The following is a 20,653-nucleotide window of genomic DNA, read 5'->3' on the forward strand; positions in this document are numbered from 1 at the left end:
GACTGTAGTTGGTTTGTTTAAAGAAGATCCAAATTAGAGCTATACGCTGAACCTCAGTCTGCTGCTTAGTATTTATATCACCACAGGCAGATCACCAATTTCTTTGAAATTCAGTATTCTTGTCAACCCTGAGAGCCAAGGTAGGCAGAATCATCATGTTTAGCTTGTCAGGAGAACAAAATTAGATGATACTCAGAAAATAATTTTTAAATTGCCAGGTGCTATGTCAAAGTTAGTTCACAGCTTTTAATTTCATCCTTCTCAATAATTTTATTTTAAAAACTTGGAATTGTTGGTATGGTTGCTCTAGTTTTACTCTATTGAACATTTTGAAAAACCAATAATTTTATGTAGAGATTACCAGTAGTCACACAGTACAGGAAAAGGTAGTTTTTGTTTTATGTTCATTCATTTATATCTATATATAGTAGTTGTAACTATAATTTGGCAATATCTTTTATAGTTTAAGAATAACAACAAGGCCGGGCGTGGTGGCTCACGCCTGTAATCCCAGCACTTTGGGAGGCCGAGGCGGGTGGATCACGAGGTCAGGAGATCGAGACCATCCTGGCTAACATGGTGAAACCCTGTCTCTACCAAAAATACAAAAAATTAGCCGGGCGTGGTGGCGGGCATCTGTAGTCCCAGCTTCTCGGGAGGCTGAGGCAGGAGAATGGCATGAACCCGAGAGGTGGAACTTGCAGTGAGCCGAGATCACGCCACTGCACTCCAGTCTGGGAGACATAGCGAGACTCATCTCAAAAAAAAAAAAAAAAAAAAGAATAACAACAAACTGATAACTTCATTCTGCGTTTGATGTTTGATTTGAGTCATTAGACCTTCATTGTTATTTATGACAATATTATGATACAAGGGGAAATCACTGCCAAGGATTTGTCTGTAATTAGCATTTGTAAATGAAAGAATGAAGATAAAGCATTGTTGTTTATATTCTATATTCTCTAATGATATCCTGGAATACAGAGTACCTACCTTTTATTTATTACAGGATATGTGTCAAGTAGAATGTTACAAACTTAAAGAATCATGAAGGACAGGCAGGTAACACAAATCTGTCAGTCCATTCTGGGGTGAGCAACAAGGAATGGTGGGAACCATGGTGAAATGGAGAACAAACACCCCACCTAAAGCTATCCTCCTGTGGTTTGACAAATAAAACATCCCTACTTGGTGAGGTTTGACTCAAAGGCAGCTAATAAGCTGCTCCTATTCAATTCCTAGGTCTTGCTTTCAATTACACTCCTAATTATTAGACAAGCAGAGGCCTTGGAATGTATTACACTTGCAAGGTATTATTTTCACTGTAATTCTAGCATTATTTTCTGCCTCATGTCATTTATATGTTATGGAATAGCTCTTCTAGTTATTATTTTCATATTTTCTTTCTTATTTCTGTTCCTAACTATTTTCTTCCTATCTTTTCTACTTTCCTGTTTTACCCTTCACTCTCGCTCTTGGAATCAATGCAGTCAAGTCATGGTTGTCCAGAATGCAAGGTAGAGTTGTTTCTCTTTCAGTGTCAAGCTATGCTGTTATGCCTTGAGTTATGCTTTTTGCATTTTTATGTACATTCACTTGCACTTCAACATGGGCTGTAACTTGTATTTTTCTACATGTTTGTGTCTATTGAATCAGCACTACAACAAATTGTTCTGAGCATATTTCTAAATAGCTTTAGCAGATGTGTGCAATAGAACACAGAAAAGTAGAAAATATCAAAAACACAGAAACGATGAATAAAATATATTATTACCATGAAATTAGACATAACTAAAGTCTCATTTATAATCTATTCACTAAAACTCATTTAGCTTCTCACATAATAATCATGAGTTCTCTTGAGTCTTCTATTGAAATAAAAATATAGTCACTTTTCAAAAGTAATTAATGGATCTTCCAGTTGTCCAGTACAGGTGTGTATCCCATCAGGTGTGGTGACTCATGACTGTAATCCCAGGACTTTGGGAGGCCGAGGTGGGCGGATCATGAGGTCAGGAAATTGAGACCATCCTGGCTAACACGGTGAAACCCCATCTCTACTAAAAATACAAAAAATTAGCTGGGGGCGTGTTGGCAGGTGCCTGTAGTCCCAGCTACCCAGGAGACTGAGGCAGGAAAATACATGAACCTGGGAGGTGGAGCTTGCAGTGAGCTGAGATCGTGCCACTGCACTTCAGCCTGGGCGACAGAGTGAGACTCTGTCTCAAAGAAAAAAAAAAAAGAAAATAGGTGTTTGAACTTGGTCCCTCACTTGAACCTAATGTTGAAACATTTTCATGCCTTTATAACTTCTGCCCCACAAAATTTCTGCTGTGCAATGTAGAATGCCATAATTGGCTTGCTGTAGTATATTGGCAATAAGATAATCTTCCTTTGTTCCCAATAGTAGGAGTGTTTTCTAATGCAGCTCATAACAAGTTGCATCATAACACTGTCAACTAAGGCAATTTCTTAGTACATAGCCAAAAGCATTATTTTGCACATCTCTCATTGCATTATAAATTAAATGTGTCATTTAGTTGGAAAGGCAAATCATGTAAGATCTGTAGCAATAGGGTGATGAGGATTTTAATCTCACCCAGATTATTAATGGTACAGCATTCGTTTTTGTCTATGACATTAAAATTTCACACATTTACTACTAATGAGCTGTTTCCCAAATGAGTCTATTTCTGATTTTTAAAAGCATAAATATGTAAATATTTCAAACAACAGGATTAGTTACCACAGCCTTGCTATTGCCCAGAAACTTTTTGTTTCCTTGCAGCCACATAATTGTGGCAAACAATGTAATCGACACTGTGATAGATTCCTCGTTATGGCTGGTTCTCTCATCACAGAACACAATCCAGGTCTCTCAGGCTGATATGCAAAATTAGTTTTGTTTCAAAGAAATAGTATTATTTTTAGAACAGATATTATTAATCACATTATTCAGAATCTCCCTATCTTTTATATATAGAAACTTGGGGGAAATTATCAGAATGATAGAGATTGTATTTAACTTAGAAAAGAGAGAATATTTTATAAATTATAAATAATGGCATGTCTTAGATAACTGTTTAAAAGATCTAGAAGCTACTCTCTTGTCTTTCATTTAGAAATCACTTTCACCATGTCTTTGAGAATTGTCAGTGTAAGAGGGAATTATATTGACAAGGTACTGACATTGTAAGTTAGACTATAGAAGCCAATGAGTGAGGTCCTTAAGAACTTGCGTTTGAATTTTAGCCCTGTCACTTAGAAGCTGTAAGATTTCTCTAAAACTATTTTTCTCTTCTGCAAAATAGGAATAATAACAGCTCCCTTCGCAGGCTTTCTGTGAAATACATGAAATAAATACATCAAAAGTGATAAGCATAATGTCTGGAACATAATAAGCTTTCAATCAATGGTAGTTGTTATTATTATTGCTAGGAACGTGTATCATACATTTTATGTAACCAACGGTTAGTTATCTCTGCAACAAAAAGTTACAGAATGCTTGAGCTACTGAATTATTTAAAAATACTATGTAGAAAATTAAACAACTTTCTTTAATAATAAAATGTAATACATCTTTCATTCTTAAATTAAAAATGAAGTCCTGTTAACTAGTTAAAAATTACACTGATCTAGTTTCCTTGTCTTCTTTATTTTCTTCTTCCCACCTTCTGATCAATATACTCAAACTCAGAAGGGCCAAATGTCAGGCAAGATAAGGTGAGAGAATGACAAGGAAAAAGTCTGGGTCATGCATGAACTCAATACTTTCTCTTGGATAATTAAGAAATGGAAATGAGCATACATGAAGGGCCTCGTTCTGATTTTCTCTCATCACACTGTTGAGCAAAGTGAAATTATTTTCTCGTTACTGAGATTTTGTTATGAATGTAATAATTATTTTTAGCTATCATTATATCTGGAAGCCCAGTTCCTGGCTGAACCTTTCTCTAAACAGCATTGGTAGCCTATCAAACCATTTCCTCTGGGACCTATGGAAGGCAGGTACAGGTGTTGTGTATATTTACAATATGACGTCCAAAACGTATTTTACTTCAATAGATTTTAAAGGAAAACAATATACAAGCATGTTCTAAGGATCACTGAACATTTACTTAGCACAGACTATGTGTCAGACACTGTGCCAGGTGCAGGGGTTACAATTGACAATGTAGCCATAGTCTCTGCCATCAGAGAGCAAAGAGGAAAATAAAATGATAGACAATAAGCACACCATTACACCATTAAACAGAGCTTACAAAATGGGATACAGGTTGTACTTTTTCTAAATTAAGAGAAGCAACCTCAGAGGAGTAATTTTGAAAAACGTGTGTGTGTGTGTGTGTGTGTGTGTGTGTAGTAAGTTTAGTAAAGGAAAACCAGATAAAACATTAGAAATGAATACCTTCAATGTTTTAGATTATTTTATAAAAGTAGATACACCAAAGAAGCCTTCAAATTTCATTATCTTTTCTCAATTTTTCTTTTGAAATTAAAAAATATGTACATGGAAACTGTTTTCCTGCTGGTCTTGAGTAGAATAATTGAATTTCAAATACTTTTTCAGACAGCCTTAAAAGTAGATATACCTATGCACGACAAAATAGCCAATAAAAACAAATAAAAAAATAAACCACCAGTACTTTGGGAGCCTGAGGAGGGCAGATCACGGGGTCAGGAGATGGAGACCATCCTGGCTAACACGGTGAAACCCCGTCTCTACTAAAAATAAAAAAATAAAAAAAATTAGCCGGGGGTGGTGGCAGGCACCTGTAGTCCCTGCTACTGAGGCTGAGGCAGGAGAATGGTGTGAACCCGGGAGGCGGAGCTTGCAGTGAGCCCAGATTGCGCCACTGCACTCCAGCCTGGATGACAGAGCCAGACTCCATCTCAAAAAAATAAATAAACAAACAAACAAGGCAAAACTTCAAGGGGGTGAAGTTTTAGATATTTTTTGATAAGCACCATGTCCCATCTTTATGTATTGACCTTTTTATTTTCCCTTATTAATAAACTTCTTTGATTATTAGATATAATTGTCCTAATTTCCCTAATGTTAAATCATTAATGTAATCTTCCCTCAAGAGAATATAGTGTGTTTACTAGACAAGAAAGGAAAGGGAGGATGAACTCCACTTACTTCTCAGCTTGACTTTATGCTCACATTCAAGAATCCCCCTGTTTACCTGCCTACCTTCAACTTGTAAATCCACAGATTTTGATACGACTATTTTGTGTAGAGTTTTAAATTGTGTTAAGTGGCAACACAGTTCATTGAAATTGTGTACGATATGATCAGAGCATGGTAGTTATATAACAAGTGTTATTAAAGAATGGCTTCGTGTGACCAGCTCTGTGTGTCAGGAAATGCAAGTGCAAAAAATACTGCAAAGGCTTTCATTGGTGTTTAGGAGCAAGCTGTTTTTACTTTCATTAATTCTAAAGGCAATGGATGTTTTAGGTCTGTAGAGAATTGGAGAATCAAACTCATTACTATGATTAAGATAGTCTATTAAAATGAACATTTTAACTTTTGTCCAATCAGTTTAGGTTATTTCTAAATGTATATGGTCAAACATCAGGTATTTATCAGTATTTATAATAAGTAGGCCTAATTGTTCCACAACACTCGCTTAGGATGTACTGTTCAGGATTTCCCTAGGCAACTCCAAAGATGGCCTAACTTGCTCATAATGTTTGTAATGTGTGTGTACACATTATACATAATTTATATTATATGTATAAAAATTATATATTTAAATTGAGATGGAGAATTTTAGATTATAAAGAAGACAAACTCGATACTTCAGGTAGTGAAGCCTGCAATTAAGAAAATAGATGGATGTCACATTTTATGATGGGCCTAATCAACTGAGTTCATATAACATTTATTTAAGAGCAAAAAATCAAATTAACTATGTTTGAATCCTGGTCCTACCAGTTAATAACTATGTAACTTTGACAATATGCCTTAATTTTTCCGAGCTTCAAGTTTTCTCGCCTATAAAATGGAATAAGAAGTAATACCTGTAAAATGGGGTTAATATGAGTATTACATGAGTTAATACATGAAAAGCACTTAGAACTTTACCAGAGGAAAGAATAGGCATTTAATAAATGTTAGTTATGATTTTAATATGCTTGCTTTTAAAAATGCTTTTCATGCATGAATTAAATACATACTCATATGTCAATACAATACAAGGGATTTTTAGTTGATAGAGATGTACAATTCCTGATACGGAGTTGGTATTCAATAATTTTTGCTAGGTGTATAAGTGAAAACAAAGACTAAATGTGGATTTGAACAATTTGAATAACAATTATTAACATGTATGGATTAAGAAAAGATAGGGACTAATAAATCCCTTCAAAGATACTTCAATACTACTGCAGACTATTTTAATATATATTGGCAGACCCAGAACTTTAGTGATAGTACGTGGGTTTGCATTTGGTATTAATTCCCATCTTGTTAAACAAATTGCATATATTTTAGAACTTAAAAAGCATAATTTCATTACTGTTCAGTATATTAGATAAATCTTAATATGGTTTCCATAACCTCACCACATTGATAAGTAAGTCCAAAACAAACAGAGGCTTTAAAACTCATACTACCATGTGTTTGTTTCCTGTGTATATTCACATAGGAGAATAGCCATGATTCTCAAGTAGCAATCCACGTTTACTATTAACTGAAAAGTAGTCACAAATTCTTTCTATGTCACTATCAAAGTTATTAACTCTTTCTATGTATTAATTTCTATGTATTATTTCTGTGTAGACACTTTTGTGTAGACACTTTTTTTAGACACGAATTCTATCGCCATCAAATTAAGTCATTAATTCTATGTTACCATCAAAAAAGAATCCAAAACTAAATTTAAAGCAACGTATCTTACTAAAAATTTTTGAATTTTTCATTATGAAATATTTCAAGTTTCAAAATATCAAGTTTCAATATTTCATTATGAAATATTTTCTAAAAATTATAGAAAATACCCTAACAAATATCTGTGTGCTTGCTCTCCAATTTTGTCAGATCTCAAGATTTTGCTATATTTGTTTTAGATGTTTTAAAATAAAAGATAATACCCGGAGGCTCTCTGAAATCACTTCCCTGTCCATCAAAAAAACTCACTAAATTGAATTTAATATTCATAATTTACAAGTTTTCTTACAATATTAATATATGTATGTCAAATATACATGTATATATGATGTGTAATCGTATTTCACATGATTTTTTCTTTGTACCATCATACCATACTATATTAAGTGTTTGATCAAAACTTTTTTCAAGATATATCTATCTTGATATATGGAGGCTTTTAAGATTTATTTAATTGATTTTCAATGCCACTTACTATTTCATTGAAATGAATATATCAAAATGTATTTATTCTTTCTTCTATTGGCTTACTATTGAAATAATGTTACAATTAATATTCTTGAACAAATTTCTTGTTCACAGGTAGGAGAATTTATGGTAGAAGTGGAATTAGTAGAAATTGAATATTTGGATGTTTGGGTATATAAACTTAAACTTCACCAGATATTGACAAATTTATCTAAAAAGTCTATATAGAAACTTCCTATCCACAGTCTATGAGAGCTCCTCTTTCTTTAAATCATTGTCTCTAAATTTCCCTAAAATTGTTTGTAATTTATCTTGAGTGACAACTGTCAAATTGTGTACATTCAAATTGGTTGAAGTGGGAGGAACACTGCTTTATTTCAATTGGATTCAGCTCACAATGGCTGACTTGTGAAGTGTTATGAAACACCAACTCGGTGCTTCTTAATCTTGGCTACACATTAGATTCACCTCGGAGCCTTCAAAAATCCTAATATTCAAGCCTCATCCCAGACTAATTACATCAGACTTTCCTTCGGGGTGTAAGCAGGGTTAAGAGGGAAGTGGGTGAAGGGTTGACTGACCCACCTCCCACCACCAGAACTCAGGTGATCCCATTATGCAGTCAATGTTAAGAATTACTTCCTTTGTATCTGACTGGTAAGAAAATAAAATCAGAGAGACAGGGAAAGTACTTGCCTGTAGGCCCATCTTTAAAAGTAAGTGGTGACCTGGAGTTTGATTCTCATTAGCTTTCTCTAGAATGTGTAGGTAAATTAGTGGCTGGGGAAAATTTCCAGGCATCCAGGATATGGCAGTATTTGAGACCAGGAATGTAGCAAGAGTTAGTTTGACAATAGTTTGGAATAGAACTACAGATTACAAGGGACAGGATCCAGCCCCTTTTAGGAAAGGCAACTTGTGAAGTCCAGACATATGTAAAGACTCCCAGACAAAGAGGCTGGTTTACAGGACTCTAGTGTCCACCAGAGATGAAGTATTATTTAGAACGTGAGACATAAGCTTAGGCAGAAAATGCAGAAAAAAAGCAGTGAGAGTTAGAGAAAGGCCTTGTCTGTGTGGGCACCATTTGGTAATAGCAAATGACAGTAATCTAATTTCAACCCCATCAGTTGGTGACAGCTATACATGTTCTGCCAGACTTAATTAGGATATGCTTTGAAAATTAAGTTGTTTTTAAATGTGTAGCATATAAGCTTCTAATTGGTGCTCAGAGGAAATGGAAAGTCAAGGATTAATGCAAATGTCCCAAGTTATAATAATTGAGGAAAGATTTTATTTGGTTCATCAATTGTAAAATAACATATTGACATAAACCAAAAATTTATATTTAATTAAAATTGCTTTATAACTGCATTAAATATACTTTACCAAGAGTGTTGGTAAATATACTTTAAATATCAGATAACAAGTGTTTATGGAATGTCAGCCACAGCAACAGCCATTCTTCATCTTTTTCTCAATCAGTACAGTCATTACAATGTTTTAGTTTTGCTTTTCCATACATGCAAAACTATAGGGAAGTTAAACACCAAATTACTGTTTATCGGGCAATAACATTGATGTTACCATTTAGTTCATATAATTACCTCCTATGTTCAGGAAAGAGTAAGATTTCTAAATTATAGTATAGTTAGAACACCTACAAGCATTTCTTTTAAAAAAAAATCTTTAGGGCAAAGAAAACTACAAGCATCCAACATATTTTTAAGTTGTCACTGTGCATTCAGGGTTTAAGACATGAGGATGATGAGATAATTATAGAGTGATTTGAAATAAAATATCTTGAATAGTCTGCATGTCCTTTAGTTTAACTGTGAAGTCATCAACTAAGGTGAATAATCAAGATAACTCTTTCTTTTCTCCCAATTCAGTGCTGAGTACAAGAGAAGGACTAAATATGTCCAGAAAAGTCTTAATCCTGAGTGGAATCAAACAGTAATTTATAAAAGTATTTCCATGGAACAGGTATGTAAAGATTATTTCTAGGTGACAGAATTAGGCTAATATAAGTACAGTGATAGCACAATTATTCAAAAATTGGATCTATATACATTTTGCCAATCAAACAGAAAAAGTTGAGTAAAATACATGTAAGAAATGTAGACAATGGGAAAAAAATGAGTGACGTTTAAACATAGGGTGAAAGTAAATGTGCCCATTTTGACAAAGCAGCCAAAACATAAACAAATAAAATAAGAAAACTAGTGGAATATTTTCCATTGATTATTTCAGAATTTAAAATTTTTAATAGACTAAGCCACAGTTATCAAATTTGAGAGGGAAATATATTTTCCAACTGGCTATATTTTGACTTTCATACACAGTATACAGAAAAAACAAGATTCAATGCATAGAACTGTATTACTGCACCAGACAATATTTTAGGATCTCATCTCTTTGCTAAATTGAGGCCTCCTAAGAATCTGGCACTGTGGTGCTAAACTCTATAGAAGAACACAAAATGATGACTAGTATAAAGGGTTATCACCACAGATAAGTAACTGTAGACAAAATTACACTAATGTGCTTCTGAAAATCTGCATTTTTATAACTTTGCTTGAGTAACAGACAATAACTGAAATGTATAAAGTTGAATTCAGAGAGAAGACTGCAAAGACAGTTCCCATATAAACCAATTTACAAGTGAACTGTCTTTCAAAATGAGGTTCTTAATTTGTCTTCTAGTAGATTAATTTGATTACAAAAACAAAGCTTGATATAAATTATAATCTGGGTTTGTGAATTTAAAATAAACTCACCTGCAGAAATAAGACAATGCTACTAAGTTTTTTAGAAATTGCTGAAGCATCTAATCCAAGTACTTCATCTATATAATACTAGACGTTTTTGCAATCTATGAATTTCTTGTATTTAGAGTACTTATAAATTCTGATTTCTATTTTTGAAAATGAGGTGGGGATACAATAAATAAGAATTATCATTTTATTCACAAAATAATGTTCCATATAATCAAACACTAGAGTGCAAAATCATTCAAATTTTATGTAATATTTAATATATTTAAACTACATAGTTTTTGGTAAAATTTTAAGTATTTTCACATAAATGGAAGGAGTTTAAGGAAATAAAAATAAATATGTCTACTGTATATGTATAATGAAAATGTATGATGGAAAGATAGGTTAATTAGGTTTCTATTTGAACTATATAGCTCAAGAAGAAAACACTGGAGGTGACAGTTTGGGATTATGATAGATTTTCATCCAACGACTTCCTTGGGGAGGTAAGCCTCTGACTTCCTTTCCCTTATTTGCTGCTATGGTAAACCACCAATTAAAGCATGATGCAAAGCATATTTCTGAAGTTTGTAAGATAGCCATTTCTGCATAAAATCTTTTGGCAGATAGAATTTATTTCCTGATTTACTCTTTGAGTAGATTAATACCAACTCAAGAAATGATTTTCACTCTATCACTTGATGTACTTTATAATTAATTTCTAAGATGAAATTTTGTTTCAATAGGAAGATATGCAATCATACTGTGAGTCCAAATGAGATTTGAAGTAATAAATTTATCATATTATAAAATGGCCTGGACTTTTCAAAATGCATTTACACGTTCTTTAATTGATTCGATGTGATATATTGCATTGTTATTTATAATTAAGTTTCCTGAGAAAAATTGCTGAAAACATTTTAAGAAGCAAAACTACAAGTAGGAGAAAACAATAAAAACAATTTTTACATTAACATCAAGGAATCAAAATAACCTAATTGTATGCCTGTGTCAGAATATCTCATATACCCCATAAATACATACACTTACTATGTACTTGTAAAAATTTAAAAGTAAATAAATAACCTAATCATGAAATTGGTAGAGTGAACAAATCTTGTGATTTTTTTAATCTATTATATATATACACACATGTATAGATATAGATACATTGTTTATAGATATGAACATAATACATACATTGTTTATACATAGGAACATTATATGTATAATGTAGATATGTACACATTGTATAATGTAGATTATATATGTTGTGTATACACATATATTATACATTGTATACATAATGTGTATATACATACAATGTATATGTGTCTGTATACTATACAGTGTATACAATTGTATGTATAGTGTATATATGTTTATGTACACATTATATATACAATGTATATATACTATACATATATAATATCTATACTATACATATATAGTATATATAATATATATACACACACATATTGTTTAGTGTTCTGCTTAGGGTAGAAGTTATGAATGAATATTAAAAATAATCTCCAAAACCTACAAAATATGATATCCTTTTGATAGAGATTATATAAAACGGTTGTGTAATCAAGGTGATAATGAGGCCTTGTTTGGTTGTTAAGACTTTGCACCTCTCTTTTCACCAAAACCGGAGCATTTGACCCTTACCTTCCAGCTCCATCCAGCTCTAGCCACTTTGACGAATCTTGATCTTAGGCAAGAGTACTCTAGATTAGTATTATGTCTGATTTTATGTCTCAAAAAAGTGACTTATTGAAGTCCCTCTAATTTATGGTCTTATGTTTACATGAGCCTAAAGCATATATCCATTGGTCTGGTTTTCATTTCTTTTTAGCTCATCATATCTAAGATGTCAGCAACTGCAAAATGCACCAATGTACTAAGAAAAAAAAAGTTGCCAATTAAACCACGACGAAATGTGTTAGTCATATCCCTATTTCAAATGTGAACTAAAGTGTGTTTTAAAATAGAATAAATAAATTTATAATTGCAACTTTCTCATTCTTTTCCAGTTTGTCTCTTTTGTGACTAAAATCAAACATTTTTCAAGGTTGCTAATCCAGTTTAAGATTAGAATGAGTTATGAGTTCTTTTTTTTTTTTCTTTTCTGAGACGGAGTCTCGCTGTGTTGCCTGGGCTGAAGTGTGGTGGCGCGATCTCAGCTCACTGCAAGCTCCACCTCCCAGGTTCACGCCATTGTCCTGCCTCAGCCTCCCTCGTAGCTGGGACTACAGGCACCAGCCACCACGCTCGGCTAATTTTTTTTGTTTTTGTTTTTTTAGCAGAGACGGGGTTTCACCCTTAAGATTAAAATGAGTTCTTACAACAAAAAGAAGTTTTGTTTTATGAACAGATTGACTTGTGACCCTTTTAACATCATATCCAAATAATTTATTTAATAGTCAAAAATTTTATACAGTTCAGTTCAAGCAAACATTTATTAAGCATCTAGTATGTAAAAGACATTGTTTCCAGTATCATTGGTAAAGAAAAATGAAGAAGAAAGAATCATCATCCTCAAAAGTTATACTGTATTCCTTGGTTTATATCCTTTAATAAATTTTAGAACATAGAAAAAGTAATGAATTAAACGTACTTTAGTCCTTAAATGTCATGATTTGTTACACTTTTTTTCAGGTATTGATTGATTTATCTAGCACATCTCACCTCGATAACACTCCAAGGTGGTATCCTCTCAAAGAACAGACTGAAAGCATTGATCATGGCAAGTCGCATTCCAGTCAGAGCAGCCAGCAGTCCCCAAAGCCATCTGTTATCAAAAGCAGAAGCCATGGTATCTTCCCTGACCCATCAAAGGGTAGGAAATACTTTTTAAGCAGAAAAAGCTTTGTGTCTATTTGTTCAGTCTGTATCTTCTTAGTGTAAATGTTTGTACATTTAACATATACTAATAGACTAGACATGACTGGAAAATACTTAATATAATGTCATGCAAAGAGTGATGGATGTGGAGTCAGGAGAGATGGGCTTTATTCTCAGATCATCATCCATACTTAGGTGTAGGACTTTGTAATCTTCACTTCTCTAACTGTCCATTTTCCAACATGTAAAATGGAGGAGGTTGGACTATATGAGCTGTTTGGTCTATTCCACCTCAAAATCCATGATAACATGATTTCAGAAAATGCATTTGGGTATTTCATAAAGATAATAGAAAAATCCCTACTGGTTCATTGACTAGACATAATCATCATTAGCATTAAGGTATAATCCTTCTACTTTTGAATCTCTGGTTGTCCATAAATATTGTCTTACCCAATAAATATAATTTTGCATGCTACTTTTTATTTATCATACAAAGAATATTTTCCCTTGTCATCAAAACAATTGGTATGCTGAAATTTACTTAAGTCTTTCCTAAATGTTGAACTCAAGCTAATTTTTTAATAAATTATTTTTTAAATAACAGTGCCATACATTGGGTTTGACAATATGCAAATATGCACAGCACTCTCATTCAAATGAGCTTTTCCTTTGAGAGGTTCATTACCAGCTGTCCTACAACACAACATTAATCCTCATCATAAACTGAGTTACTGCCTCTGTGGGATAAAACGTGTGGTACCTTACCTACATATACTGAACTATTTATAAGTATTAAATATAATTTTTATATTGGACTTGAATATTACTTCTTTGTCACCTTTTCTAGGAAAGTCCATCAAATTGAAAAGTGGTTCTTTGTATATGAGATTCTCTGAATCATTAATGCAAGTGTTCTAGGAGATGAGAAAGTGAGTCCATGTCCAGTAGGCCACTGAGTTGGTATCATAAACCACTGACTACGAGTGCTGTAGATTATTTATTAATGAGTTTTATAGATCATTTATGGGTTCTACTTAGCCATCTCAACTCTATCTTGCTTAACATTCTGCAAGATCATTAGTATAAAGATCTCTTTCTATGACTGCCTTAGGAAATATGTGATCCATACATTCTCTACAATGGTTTGAGGCATGATTCTACAATCTCCACATTTAATATGTCCTAGTGACTTACATCCTTCATCCTGTTTTTACTTAAAACTCCTCCTGTGTACCGTCTCCTACCTGACCTGTACTGGAATTAGCAGAGGTGCTTGTTGAAACTAGAAGTTAACATATTTATTACTAGAAGCTAGTCAGAATGTATTTCTTTTTTCAAAGTTATCTCTTCTCATTGCTATCATCCTTTTGCCTTTCCTCCCCCAAATTGTTTCCCAGATGTTTAATCACAGTTCTCTATGATGACCAGTTGCATAAATGAATCATATAAGACCCAGAATTAACATAAAGTTTAGACAGTTTCAAATTATGTGTAGACTAAGCTTGACAGGAGGAGTGCTGGAACAACTTTAACTCATGTTTTACCCTTTTGTGACCAGACATGCAGGTTCCCACCATTGAGAAATCCCATAGTAGTCCTGGTAGCTCAAAATCATCATCAGAAGGCCATCTCCGTTCTCATGGACCATCTCGCAGTCAAAGCAAAACCAGCGTCACTCAGACCCACCTGGAAGATGCAGGGGCTGCCATAGCTGCTGCCGAAGCTGCCGTGCAACAACTCCGCATTCAACCAAGTAAAAGACGCAAATAAATTCCTCAGCATGGCAGCTTAATGTTCATCTGTTGCCTTTCTTTCCTGCTGTCCTTTCCTGTTTGCTTTCAGTTTTCAACATCCTCTGCTCACCCTGTTCTCTGTCCCTTCGTCTGTGTAAGAACGATATCAATACATTAATATGCTCTTTCTTATTTAGATTTTTTTTATTTACATAGACTGAAATAAAACTGGCTGTTTCTCCTTTGTTTACACCATCCATCCAACCTGGCTCATAGCATTTGATACAGTGTCTGTGATGTTTGGAGGCAAAGCAATGTTGTGTGTCCTTTTTGTTTGCGCTTAAATATCTTTTAGAATACAGAAATTATAAGCACAAGTGGCTGCCAGTTTTTCAGACCTTATACCAAAAAATAAAAAAGTGCACTCATATAAGTATTTAGAGCAGATTCACAATTAGATTCTTGTGTCTGAAAACACTCAAAAAGTCTAGGCAGAAGATAATGCAACCAACAGTCAACTTCTAGAACCTTGGAGGAAAAGCCATTTCAAGACAGTGCTTTAAAACACTAATAAATTATGCTTGTGAAATATGGTAACTTTCCATGTGCAAAAATTTGTAGTCTTGAAAAGTCTGTGAAGAAAATCTTATTTCTTATATTCTCAAAAAACTACATTAAATTAATATATATATAAGCACATGTCATGAGGCAATGCAACTTCATTGAGGAGCACAATTGGGTCCATTCTGTTGGATCACACTTTGTATGCGATGACAGATTTTACAGATTTTTTTTCTAACCATTGGAAATCAAAATGTACTATGTCTGGTAGCTATAAGTCAAGCAAAATATAACAATTGACCTATCTTAACTGCTGTATTTTCATTTCATTTGTGAAAATTTAGTCAATTGATATAATTATATAAAAATAAGTGCAAATATGTCACAAATGTAGGTGCCCTGTTACTTCTAAAAGGCATTAGCCAGGCAATGGAGATAGATCGTTGTTCTCTGCATCTCCCTAGTCATCATTTCCAAAGAAACAGCCAGTTTTAAACCCCTTTAGTGCTGTGCATGTGGTGTCATTTTGGCATTTGAAAACACAACTTATTTAAATACAGCAAAAGAGCACTTCTGTTTGCATGAATAACATTTAAGCTGGTTCCATCTGAGGATACATACTCTGGGTTTCCATTTCACCCACACTGCCACAGCAGCACATAAAAGCGGTCAGTCTAATCATGCCAGGAAGCAGCACAGACACAGCATAGCAGGAGTCCTCCCAATTCAAAGAACTCAGTCTGATAATCTGCCTCCACCAGCCAATGGCAACCAAGACCAAAGCCAGCTAGCCCTCAGGAAGGTGATGTCTGATGGACCAGTCAAGCCAGAAGGAGGTGAGCAGAAAGGCCCTGTTCAAAGCACACAGCAAGAACATCCCCCAAATTTAAAGCTCTCCTCTTTAATTTTTAGAGATTGTCTGATAAAATATGTTTATCCACTTTTTAATGTGCTTTTGTGGGCATGGCATTTCAGGACTTCATCATCACCATGTAAGTCCCAAGACCAGTCCCGTAATATATTGACTACAGTGATTTGTATTTTTCTATGCACTGGGCATCTTTTGACTTTGGTTGGGAAATAGATTAACAATATTCATATTGCAGAATGGAATGCATGCTACTAACCTAATCTGTTCAAGCATGACTATAAATATGTTTCATTGTGATAAAAGTTTAAATTGCTCACAGTTCAAGTTAGCCTACCAGTTGGAATGTGGATCAGTTTTTGTTGCCTATTATTTCAAGTGTAACTTTTAAAAATTTAGTGGATTTTGAAAATTCTTAGAGGAAAGTAAAGGAAAAATTGTTAATGCATTCATTTACCTTTACATGGTGAAAGTTCTCTCTTGATCCTACAAACAGACATTTTCCACTCGTGTTTCCATAGTTGTTAAGTGTATCAGATGTGTTGGGCATGTGAATCTCCAAGTGCCTGTGTAATAAATAAAGTATCTTTATTTCATTCATAAACTACTGGGTTCTGAGCCATTGTTATATGATGCAGCTTAAAATGAATGTGTCAGTTTTGTTTTCTCATTTGATTTCGTTGCAGTAGATTTTAATTACTGCTTCATTGCTAGTGACAGCTGTAATGATTGGACATTTGAGAGCAGGACAAAGTTCCATCTTGGAAACACTGTAAGATAGATGGAAAATTGTCACCAAATAAAAGCATCAGAGATTACATTAAAATGTAAATAAATAATGGGATTGGGCTACCCTAGGCAACATTTCTGCTATTTCTGTCTCCCACGTCTGATCTACTTTGCAATCTTCTCAGGTTCCTGGATAGAGGAAGGTAAATTCCATTGCTTTGGAGAAGTGGCTAACCTTGAACTCATAGCTGTGTTCGGAAACGAAAGCACATGTACACCCATCTGTAACCTAACCCCAACATTTCTAGAATTTTCCCCAAAGAAAGAGTGCCACTGCCAGTGACAAAGAATGAAGCTAGGGTGATTATACAATTATCTTCAAATTTAATTCAAAAGCACATATTAAAATAATTTTTTTAAAAAATAGGATACTAGTATTTGTCCCCTTCAGTACTTCTCAGCCCTAAAATATTTGATTTTATGAGTCCATATTTGGCACAAAATTAAAATCAAGCCTTATACTTTCCTGTTGCATTCTTTTTATTCTCATAAAATTAAAAACATTTCATATGTCCTTCTCTCAATTAATTATATATGTGGTGGCAATGTAAGACATATGTCGCATTACAGAGGTAAACCACTGAGGTGTTTCCTAAATTAGGTAATTAAGGAAACAATCAGCTTAAACATTAGGATAATTCTGAATATGTGTTACTCAGCCCAGTTTATAGATTATCACCAAAGCATAATTTCTTTTTTCTTGTTAGCCTTACTAAAACTTTCATTTTTAAAATTCCACCTCTCACCTTTTCTTCCATCAAATAAGTTCACTTGATTTCTTCATGTTATTCACGTTATTACTTGAAATATTCTTTTAATTATAAATGCCACAGTAATCAAACACTTCCCTTATTTCACACCTTATTTTTAATTATTGTGACTTAAGTGTTTCTACATAACATTTTATATGATTTTCTTCCTAGACATAGTCCTTAAAATTTATATTAAAGTGTTTTAATCCCTTTTTTTGAATAGTGCTCTAATAGATATTCTCATACATTTAGTCTTGTGATTGACTTAGAAGTCACTCTTTATTAAAATCATAATCAAAAGGAAAACTAGATAACACAGCATGCTTTCATGTTTAATTTTGTTCTAATAGATGATAAATAAAAAGCCTTATTTTCTAAAGTATAATTTTTCTGCTATTATAAATATACCAATATAATTGATCCATGTATATTTCCAGACACTTCATAGCAAACATACTGTAGTGTTAAATTTATATAAAATGCAATATAAATTCTTTAAAGTGCAGAGAGAAAAACTAGGCAGAGATACAAACATATAAAAAGAACCTGCAAGTTCCTGTTCACTAACTGCAGAAGTATTAATAATAATCGTAAGTGTTGGGATAAAAGTGTCCCATTTCAAACCTCAAAATGGAGTTCATATAATCCCATCTGCATTCTGAAAATAATACTCTGCATTTGAATAGTTCTTCATGTTGTACAGAGCGTTTTGTCATCCATTTCTCATTTTATCACATTAAGTGGATGAGATAGTCATTTCAATATTCTTATACTTGTTTTTTTATGGGTAAGCAATCAGAGAGTCAGAGGGGTAGGCTGGCTGGTATAAGAACACACAGCTAGAAATTTTCAGAACTGACAAATATAACATTGTCTTGTGACTTTTCGAGTTACAATTTTTGAATACATTGTCTCCTTTAAAATCAAAGTCTCCTAATTTTAATAAGAACAGTCACTTATGACTTCTCTCTCAAGTTCTTACAAATGATTAGCGGTAGCCAGAAATGATGGCGGAATTCAATTAATACTCTCTATCTACATGGTCCTCCTTTCTAAAGATTGTTGATTTAACCTAGCAAAAGGAAGCCTTCCCACTGTGCAAGCCCAGTGAGGCATTAGGCAATGTTTCTGACTCCATTAGAAAAGGCTGTGGGTCCATCTGTAGGCATTTCTATCAAGAGTGACAAAAATTGTCCCTAAAGAGCTTTTCAAAGATTTTTTGTAAGCTTCTCAGCAGATTTCTGCTTGAGCTAGCATAAAATACGGGTCAAACAAGAATTATGGAGTAAGTCAAAAGAATTTTTTCTTTCCCCCTGGGGTTTAGTTTCATACTAAAACACCTGATGGGAAAGTATAGACAGATTGCGCAAAACCATCCTGATGCCTAAACAACTCTCCGTAGTTAAAAACCTCTGGAAATGTTTTTGGTTGTTGTTGTTTTCCCCATGCTAGCTAGTTTGGTTGAACACAAGCCTTGCTATTTCAGAAGATTTTTTATTTGTTGGTTTGCTTGAAAACTATATCAAGACCAAAACAAGCTGAAGCATTCCTAAAACCTTGAAGATTTATTTAGTTGAAACCCAATATATTAAATTTAAGTACAGTTGGGAAAACCTGAGCTATTTTTGTTTGATACTAAGATTTTAGGTATGAGTTTTAAATTTAGAAACAGGCAATACAGGATGAGGAGAAATATCCCTCTACCCTGGTCAATAAAACAAGAACCATTGGGACAGGTTGGAGAGATTAGGTGAGAAGATAAATCATTAGATAAGTCATGCAAGGAAATATGATTTCGAGTTCCTTGATGTGGCCAAATTGTAGGAGAAAAGCCTGATGCTACTTCCACAGACCACTACTGGAAACTCCACTTTCAATAAAGCTCATTTGCGGCACCTGTCAAAGAAGAGTTTCATATCCATGCGTTGCCTTGGTGAACTCTTACTAAGCCATCACTGTGGGAGCTTCTGCCTTGGGCAAGTGGTAGTGGGTGGATGGGTTCGGGAGCGGGTGGGACTGGGAGTGGAGGGAATTGTTGGTTACAAATGATAGTAGCTAATTAGCACCCCATTTTCTTTTGACCGGAAGCAGATGATCACTTCTGGTCAGAAGGATTTTAGCCTTCCCTGTTTCTGTAAAGGACAGGTCCATAAGAAAAATAAAGGAAAAAGCATAAGAGAAATCAGTTTCATTTGGAGGTGAAGTCTTCTTTAACATTGTATGTACAAGATTAATAAAAACAAATTTTACATTCCTCATTTCCATGTGTTTGTGCAAAAAAAAAATTGTTTAAACCTTGAGCAGTTTAATATAAAAAGAAAATTCGAACTGTAATGACATGCGCATAGCAAACATCCAACAAAATCTAAGAGAATCAATTTGGACAATTTCAGCTTTCAGAGTTCTATACCTGTTTATCTGAGATAAGAATTTCATTTTGTTGTCTGTGAAAATCAAAGTGCTCTTCTAAAGTTTTGGTTTTGAGAGATTCTACATTTTCTTGGAATGATTCACTATGCATTTTCAAATATTTCTATAGTCATTTAAATTTATTGCTAGAAATACCTCTGCCATACATACAGAATCAGACAGTAAATGTAGAACTCTGACCATATCACACTATCTCTTGTTTATGGACCTTCATTCCTGAAGATGAATTCACTGGCCTACCATCAATGGGTACACTTCTGTTCTTTTCCAGTAGTAGCCATGGAACTGCACTGAGCCATCTGCATACTTTGGTCTGGTCCACAATGGGGATTTATATGTTCGTTTCATCTGACATGAAAAGTAAGACCAACTGGCCCATCTAAACACCAAACTTGGCTTCAAAATTGTTATGCCTTAGTCATATGGTCTAGCTACGGGCCTAAATAATGAGGATGGGACTATTAATACATGATCTAAGAAGAGAAAGGCCTAAATTTTACCATACCAAGATTTCTTAAATATTATTTATGACATGTCTTTAAAAA

The 20,653-nt window shown here is 33.8% G+C and overlaps 1 protein-coding gene across 6 annotated transcripts in view; it reads left to right on the top strand.

Moving 5' to 3' along the window:
• The window catches only part of PCLO (piccolo presynaptic cytomatrix protein), a 401,999-nt gene that overhangs the window by 322,442 nt on the left and 58,904 nt on the right, over positions 1–20,653 (top strand). For 3 of the 6 annotated variants that reach the window (XM_015447837.3, XM_005550358.4, XM_065542402.1), the window contains exons 16-21: positions 1,491–1,517; positions 9,259–9,352; positions 10,560–10,631; positions 12,787–12,967; positions 14,534–14,728; positions 15,923–16,105. In XM_015447837.3, the coding sequence (XP_015303323.3) occupies positions 1,491–1,517; positions 9,259–9,352; positions 10,560–10,631; positions 12,787–12,967; positions 14,534–14,728; positions 15,923–16,105 (752 nt within the window). The remainder of the gene's footprint in view (positions 1–1,490; positions 1,518–9,258; positions 9,353–10,559; positions 10,632–12,786; positions 12,968–14,533; positions 14,729–15,922; positions 16,106–20,653) is intronic. The other 3 variants (XM_015447839.3, XM_005550357.4, XM_045388674.2) reach the window with 3 other exon arrangements.

Source organism: Macaca fascicularis, chromosome 3 (assembly GCF_037993035.2).
Source record: "Macaca fascicularis isolate 582-1 chromosome 3, T2T-MFA8v1.1".
Taxonomy (NCBI): Eukaryota; Metazoa; Chordata; class Mammalia; order Primates; family Cercopithecidae; genus Macaca; species Macaca fascicularis.